This window comes from Otolemur garnettii, unplaced genomic scaffold, assembly GCF_000181295.1.
Source record: "Otolemur garnettii isolate 467f Iridium unplaced genomic scaffold, OtoGar3 scaffold00001, whole genome shotgun sequence".
NCBI lineage: Eukaryota > Metazoa > Chordata > Mammalia > Primates > Galagidae > Otolemur > Otolemur garnettii.
The window spans coordinates 19743898-19752410 of NW_003852396.1; the positions used below are offsets into that span (position 1 = coordinate 19743898).

Here is an 8513-nt window from a genome sequence, read left to right on the forward strand (position 1 = left end):
TCTACTCTTAGAAAGATTCACCTGTACCCCTATAAGATAAACCTCAGAAGTGATCCCTCCAAACCCCCTCCCTCCACTCATTCCCCCCTCCCTATTATTATTATTTTTTAAGACAAGAATCTCACTTTGTTGGCTTCAGTAGAGTGCTATGGCTCAGAGCTCATAGCAACCTGAAACTCCTTGGCTTTAGCAATCTTCTTGTCTTGGCTCCCTAGTAGTTGGGACTGCAGGAGCCCGCCAGAATGCCAGGCTATCTTTAGAGACAAGATCTCACTCTTGCTCAGGCAATCTACCTGCTTCGGCCTCCCAGAGTGCTAGGATTGCAGGTGTGAGCCACTGAGCCTGGCCCATAAAAGGAACTTTAATAGAATTCATTGAAATAAATGGAGAGTTTATCAGATTATAAAAATTAAATATGAAAACCATGCAATTTAACTTATTTTGAAGACAGTATCTATTGTGGCCAAAGGCTTCCTAGTCAAAAACTACATATCAGTGTCAATACTACTGACATGAACTTGCTGCTTTATAGTTACTAAATTCTTAAACTTTTAGTTGTCTGTAAAATCTAGGATTGAAGAATACAATGAGAAAAAAAAAGTCTAGTGCAAATACTGTCAAATTTGTAAGTGCTAGTTTGCTCTTCCCTCATAATTATCCTAAATACTGTGATGATTATTGTCACTTCTACTTAGTGTTTCCCCTCCTTTCTAGTTTGCAATGTCTTACAACCCTGATTTTTGTCTTTCGTGTTCTTAATTTAGCAAATTGAAGCCTTAAAATCTTATGATAATAGGCTAATACTAGAACTTTATTTTTTTCTTCATGTCGCTAATGATCTGGTTTAAAAAAGGGGCAAAAAACAAATAGAAGGTAATGTTGAAGATAGTTATGTAAATCTGATTGTTGCCAGATTGCCACTAGGGGGAGTCTAAAATTCATAGAGCTCTGATTTTTTTTTTCAACAAAGGTCGAATACTTCATAAACTACTGATTCACTACCATGGGATGTCACCACCTGTCGGGCTCCTATGGCCCTGGTCTCGGTTAGCGCAGGAAGGAACCAGGCGAGAGGAGGATTAGAAGTACAAGCTTGTGGAAGGCCAGCTAGCCCTTACTTTCTGGGTAGACCCGAGCAACCTCCGCACCAGCCTTTTATAGAGCCAGAACAACACAGGTGAGGGGAGTAATTAACAATGACTGCGTGCTAAGGGCACGGGCTCCTCCCACAAGGAACTCCTGTGGAGGAATGGCCCGAGGTCCACGCCTCAGCTGCAGATCATCTAGGTTGGGTGTCATCTGACTCTTGGCGTCTCTCTGGGGGCATAAAACCTCATTAGTACCAAGCTCGAGTGAATGAATTCTGTTCTAAATGTGTGTGTGTGTGTGTATTTAAATATATATCAGATACATATATATATTAGATTATATATCTTTTATATATATTAGAATTTCTTCATAGATTATGCATTAATAATGCATTTAGGTCTAATGTAAAATTTTACTAATTTACAAATGTTTTCATTCTTTCATTCTGAAAGCAAAGTATTTACTCCATTTATCAACAGGGAAATTGGTTTGAATTTTTGCCCAAGGTGACAAAATTAGTACATTTATAACCCAAATCCAAGGCTTTGGACTCCTAGCTTTAAGTGCTTACTGTATGATGTCTTATGCTAACTATGAGAACAATATGGTTAATAATGAACTATCTTACAAAAGTATTAATGATAGCCTAACAAAAACTATGCCTATTAGTGTTAATGCATACACACAGATTACATATAGCTTTTATAAAATGTATATGTATAATATAGGTATTTATGTATATAGATTTTTTAAATCCTGTTGGAAATAAATGTTAGTATAGTATAATACATCAGACATTCTCAAACTTTAATGTACATAAAAAAATTACCCAGGAATCTTGTTAAAAATTGAAGATTCTCAGAGTCAGTAAATTTGGGACAAGGCCGAAGATTCTGCAGTTCTAGTAAACTTCCAGGTGATTCTGACACAGATGGTCTTTTGGCCACACTTGAGAAGCAAGGGTATAGACCAGGGGTCCTCAAACTTTTTAAACAGGGGGCCAGTTCACTGTCCCTCAGACTGTTGCAGGGCCGGATTGTGGGCCCCAGGACGAGTCAGCTGCTAAGCAGGACAGGCAGAGGCAGCAGAAACACCCGGTGGGATGGATAAATGTCCTAGGCAGGCTGCATGTATCCCGCGGGCTATAGTTAGAGGACGCCTGGTACAGACCAACACAGTCAAATCATAGTCCCTTGATTTAACTACAGGGCACTCCTATTGCTCAAACCCACGAACTCAGGCAATCCACCTTCGCTGCCCTCTTAGAGTGGTAGGGATTACAGGTGTGAGCCACCACCCAGCCAGCACTCCTATTTCTAAAACATCACTTGTTGAGGAATAGCGATTTTCAAACGTTTTGGTCTCAGGACCCTTTATACTCTTACAATATTTTCTTTTCTTTCTTTCTCTTTCTCCCTCTCTTTTTTTAAGGCAGGGTCTTGCTCTGTTGCCTTGGCCAGAGCACAGCGGCATGATAATAGCTCACTGCGACCTCAAGCTCCTGAGCTCAAGCAATACTCCTGTCTCAGCCTCCCAAGTAGCTGAGACTACAGGCAGGCAGTACAACACCAGCTAATCTTCCTATTTTTTTGTGGAGACAGAGGCTCTCACTCTTGCTCAGGATGGTCTCAAAACTCCTAACCTCAAATGATCCTCCCACTGTGGCCACCCAGACCTAAGATTATAGACATGAGCCACTATACCTGGCCAAGTAAATATCTACATTTCTAACTGAAATGAAAAATTAAAACTGAGAAATCTAAATATATTAATTCAGTAAAAATAATGGAACCACTATATGATTAACATATATTATGAAAAATAATTATGTGTTCTAAAATAACATCTGCTCTCTGCTTTGTCTACTGTGATATCATGTCATGTATCCTCTGGGAAACTCTATGTATTCATGAGAGAATGGAAAAAACAAATAATGTCTTAGAATTATTATAAAAATAGGTTTGAGCTCAAGGAGTCTGAAAGAATCTATCTGAAATAATATTTGTAATTGGTACCTTTTTCTTTTTTTTTTTTAGACGGAGCCTCAAGCTATCCCCCTGGGTAGAGTGCCATGGCATCACAGCTCACAGCAACCTCCAGCTCCTGGGCTCATGCGAGTCTCCTGCCTCCGCCTCCCAAGTAGCTGGGACTACAGGCGCCCGCCACAACGCCTGGCCATTTTTTGGTTGCAGCCATCATTGTTGTTTGGCGGGCCTGGGCTGGGGATTCGAACCCGCCACCTTAGGTGTATGTGGCTGGCGCCTTAGCCACTTGAGCCACAGGCGCCGAGCCAATTGGTACCTTTTTCATTGGATCTCAGTTCCAACACCAAGTGTCATTTACTTATTTTTCTGGTGTACTTATACTTAACCCAGAAGTAGAACTGATTAGATCAATGATCCCTTGTGTATTCTTGGGTCTTAGAACCCTTTGAAAATCTGATAAAAACATTGGACTCTCTCTCTCCCAAGAAAAATGCACACAAACCATAGCACACAACATTTTACATATTTTGGAGACTGGAGGATTCATACCAACTATGACTTATTCAGATTCTAGGTTAAGAAAGCCCAGCCTAGATGATTATATAATGTCCCTTCCAAGGTTATAAACCCAGATTCAATTGAATGTATATAAAGTAATAAACAAACATTAAAAAAAGAACATCTGTCAGGCTTCCATATACTATTTTCTCCATAAAAGAAAACTATGATCTGGGGTGGCGCCTGTGGCTCAAAGGAGTAGACTGCCAGCCCCATATGCTGGAGATGGCGGGTTCAAACCCAGCCCCGGCCAAAAACAGCAAAAAAAAAAAAAAAAAAAAAAAAAAAAGAAAGAAAGAAAACTATGATCTATATGTGTGAAATTCAATTTGACTTGCTTATGTAAAGGATACAAACTTTTGGGGTGACTGGGAGGGGGGAAAGCATAGGTAGTCTGTGAGCTATGATTCCCATTTAAGATAGGAAAAGGTAGTCATTAATGTTGGAGATAGGTTTGTACACTAAACAAACTACAGGTTCCATTAAGTCACCCAGAAGGACAATTTGCAGGTTTGTACTGGGTGGAGAGCTTATTTAGATAAATAAATTCCCTTGCTCATAATTTTTGAGAGTACACATATACACAATCTTGGGTGTGTGTCTATGCAGTTAAGTGCTTCAAATCAAGGACACAACTTACTCGATACACAAGTATTTTTAAAATATTTGTATGTCTATATATCACAATACCCTTTTTCAAATGACATCTAACTTTTATCTCTAATGCAAAGGTGAGAACAGAATGGTGCTCTTGCTGAAACTAAGGTTGGGGCCCTGGAGGCCTATTTACTACTCAGCGTTTCCCACTATTGCTCCTCTAATACTATCTCCCTCCAGAAGCACTTCATGGAGCCTAAGCAGAACATGTAGTTTGAAACCACCAGTGCTCTAATCTTGGAGGTTAAAAAAAGGAAAAAAGCTAATTCCATAAAATACAAAATACCTATTACGACTGTAGTTACTAAGGATTTGGGGTTCAAAGAAATCTGGGAATAGTCTCTCTGCTCTTCAGAAACTCTAAGATCTTTTGCCAGGGTTAGAGTGTGGAACTCTGTCATAAATTTGCTGGGCTATAACAGTAGGGAAATGAATGTGAGGAATTTCTGTTTCCTATGTTAGCTTACAACTTTCCAAGCAAGGAAAGCAAAAACAGCAGTAGAAGAGATAACCAGAAATTATGGGAATATTTTTTTAGTATTGTCAATGTAATATATGCAGAGAACAGGTTATATTTCTGTGAACTATGTTTCCATAGGCAAATATCACATGCTGTGGGTTTTATGTGCCTTAATGGTCTAGTCAGATCTCCTTTCCCATGGCATCTTAGGCTCTGGAAAAGGTAACATTCTGAATACAAATTCTACTGCTAATTTGGAGGTAATGTGGTGATTATGAATGTAGATAGCAGTCAGATTAGGTAGGCTTGAATATGTTTCTACCCCTAACTAGCTGACTATGTGATTTGAAGCAAGTTACTTAACTTTTCTAAGCTGCAGTTATCTGTTTTAAAGATTGGGCATTAGCAATGTACTCAAAGATAAAACGCCTACAAAGTTGCTAACACAGTGCCTACGTACAGGAAATACTCATTTAAGGTTACCCATTGGTATTACCGGTCTAAAGAGGTAACAATGGTATTACAGTTCAACCTACCTTTTTGTTGCAGATTATTTTTAAAATAACTTGGAAAAAGTTTATATACATACATGCATATATATACCTGTATAAAATATTGATAATGTACCAATGTTTGAAGCATGTTGTATTTCATAACTTTTTTTTTTTTTTGAGACAGAGCCTCAAGCTGTCCCCCTGGGTAGAGTGCTATGACATTACAGCTCACAGCAACCTCCAACTCCTGGGCTCAAGCGAGTCTCCTGCCTCTGCCTCCCAAGTAGCTGGGACCACAGGCACCCGCCACAATGCCTGGCCATTTTTTGATTGCAGCCGTCATTGTTGTTTGGCGGGTCCGGGCTGGGGATTTGAACCCGCCACCTTAGGTGTATGTGGCTGGCGCCTTAGCCTATTGAGCTATAGGCACCGAGCCGTATTTCATAACTTGCTGATCTTTTTTTTTCTTTTTCTTTTAAGACAGGGTCTAGTTCTGTTGCCCAAGCTGGACAGTAGTGGCCTGATCACATCTCAACTTTTGAACTCCTGGGACTTGAGCAATCCTCCTGCCTGACCCTTCTCAGTAGCTGGGACTATAGATATCATACCTGGTTAATCTTTCTTATTTTCTGTACAGATGGAGCCTTGCTATCTTGCCCAGGTTGGTCTTGAACTCCTGCCTCTCAAAGTACTGGGACTGCAGGTGTGAGCCAAGCCTAGCCCATGATCTTTATAAAACTCTATGAAGCAGATATTATACTTTCCTCATTCTTTTTTTTTTTTTTTTGGGAGAGACAGAGTCCCACTTTTTCGCCCACAGTAGAGTGCAGTAGAATCACAGCTCACAGCAACCTCCAACTCCTGGGCTTAGGCGATTCTTCTGCCTCAGCCTCCCAAGTAGCTGGGACTACAGGAGCCCGCCACAACGCCCAGCTATTTTTTGTTGCAGTTTGGCCAGGCCTGGGTTTGACCCTGCCACCCTTGGTATATGGGGCCGACACCCTACTCACTGAGCCACAGGCGCCTCCCATACTTTCCTCATTCTGAGGCTCAGATAATTAAAAAGACAAGGCCAAGTCCACACAACTGTAACTGGCAGGGGGGGAATTTGAACTCAAGCAGCCTGGTTCTGAGAATTATGTTTTTAACACCATAAAATACTGCATAAAGTATACTTATTATCATAATATAGATTACAATATTATATTAATCTATTATATAGATTTTATAAATCTATACTATATCTAATGTAGAGATAATATGGTATGGATTTATAAAATTAAGAGAATTTTAGAAATTCTAATATATGTCATGTATTGTAGTAGGACATTTCTATGCATTATCTCTAACTTTACAAATGACTCACAGAAGTTAAATATCTTGTGCCAGATCATACAGTTAATGTTGGTTGTTTTTTTTTTTTTGAAATAGAGTCTCACTATGTTTGTCGCCCTTGGTAGAATGCTGTGGTGTCACAGCTCACAGACACCTCAAACTCTTGGGCTTAAGCAATTCTTTTTTTTTTTTTTTTTGGCCAGGGTTGGGTTTGAACCTGCCACCTCCGAATGTGGAGCTGGCACCCTACTCCTTTGAGCCACAGGCACGGGCCTTAAGCAATTCTTTTGCCTCAGCTTCCCAAGTAGCTGAGACTACAGGTGACCATCACAATGCCTGGCTATTTTTGGTTGTAGTTGCCATTGTTTAGCTGGCCCAGGCCAGGTTTAAACTCACCAGCCTGGGTGTATGTGGCTGGCGCCCAACCCACTGAGCTACAGGCACTGCCAACACTGTTGTATTCTTAAAGCTTGAAATTATCCCCTTACAGTAAGTCTTCACTTCATGTCACCGATAGGTTCTTAGATACTGTGACTTAAAGCGAAATAACATATGGTAGGCAATCTCCTCATAATATTAATAAGATTAAAAAACTGGTTTCATTGTAAGTCATTTCACTTAAAGTTGCAGTGTCCAAGAACTTATTGACAACATTAAGTGAAGGCTTACTGTATACCACACTGCTTCTAAGAATAGATTCTGATCAAAGGCAAATAGCCCATCATACTGTCATTTAATAAACATTTGTTGAGCATTTCTTTGAACTGAGCCATAGGTTAGATGCTAAGGATTTAGTGAAGAACAATCAAAGTAAAGTCTTTCTGAGAGTGCTTACAAAAGAGTACTTGTGAGGACAGCTTAATAAAGGAACAGTGATAATGACTGTAAGGATCCCACGATCTAGATGTAAAGTGGAACTGCTAATTCCAGTCAGCTTCCCTGCTGAATGTTAACACTGCTGGCATGCTACTTTTTCTTACATACCACTATGTACTTAGTAAATATCCTTTTCTTTTTTTGATAAGGATATTTATCCAAACCAAATCACTTATTTCTACTCTATGAAGTTCAGAGGCTTTCAGGTATGCTTGGTCTGCACCTGAGTACTGTAAATAAGAATTACGTGCCAAACACCTTTCTAGCTGCTGAAGGATACAGATTACTAAAACACAGTCTGTGTCTCAAGAATTCTACTTATATTAAAAAACATTAATAGCACTCATTAATAATACTCATTTATTAAGAAAACCACCTAACCTAAAAAAATAGTCTGGGGAGAGTCATGCAAAAATAAACAATAAACAAACAAAACCGCCTACATTATTCTCAGGGATATCCCAGAAGTGACCTACGTTTTTGCACCAGGATTGGGACTGACTCTCTTGAGAAGTGATTTTTCTTCTCTGAGGCAGGGAATTAGTGAAGATTTGGTAGTAATTTAAAACTTTTCCCTAGTAATAGAGGATCACCACCAATTCTGATCTGGGATTTACAGAAGAACCAACCCCTGAGAGAATCACATGTCCTGGTGGGGTGAATTTAGTCCTTACTTGCCCTTGAGCCAAAGGAAATCTCCAGTGTACACTTGTATTTCCTCTCTGATGTTTATAGGCTTTACTTTTACCTTTTGGAGAGTAGGATTACCCGAGAGAGGCACTTTTGACACGCGGGATATATAAAACTTGAATTCTGGAGAGCAAGTACTGAGGCAAGAAGAAATTTTCTTCTTTTATTCATGCGGCCTGGAAAACAAAATAGCCGTTCGAATGAATGGCAAGTTGTTCATTGTACACACATACTCATTTCTGAAGAAAACCACCTCACCTGCACTGCAAAGCCACTAAATGTCTTTTTTTTTTTTTTTTGAGACAGAGCCTCAAGCTGTCCCCCTGGGTAGAGTGCTATGACATTACAGCTCACAGCAACCTCCAACTC

General features: G+C 39.7%; 1 protein-coding gene across 1 annotated transcript in view; it reads right to left on the minus strand.

Annotated features, from left to right (window-relative positions):
• The window catches only part of DDIAS (DNA damage induced apoptosis suppressor), a 14399-nt gene extending 6084 nt beyond the window's left edge, over positions 1–8315 (minus strand). Inside the window, exon 1 of the mRNA XM_003781346.1 lies at positions 8203–8315. Within this exon, the coding sequence (XP_003781394.1) occupies positions 8203–8315 (113 nt within the window). The remainder of the gene's footprint in view (positions 1–8202) is intronic.
• Positions 8316–8513: the final 198 nt, after the last annotated feature.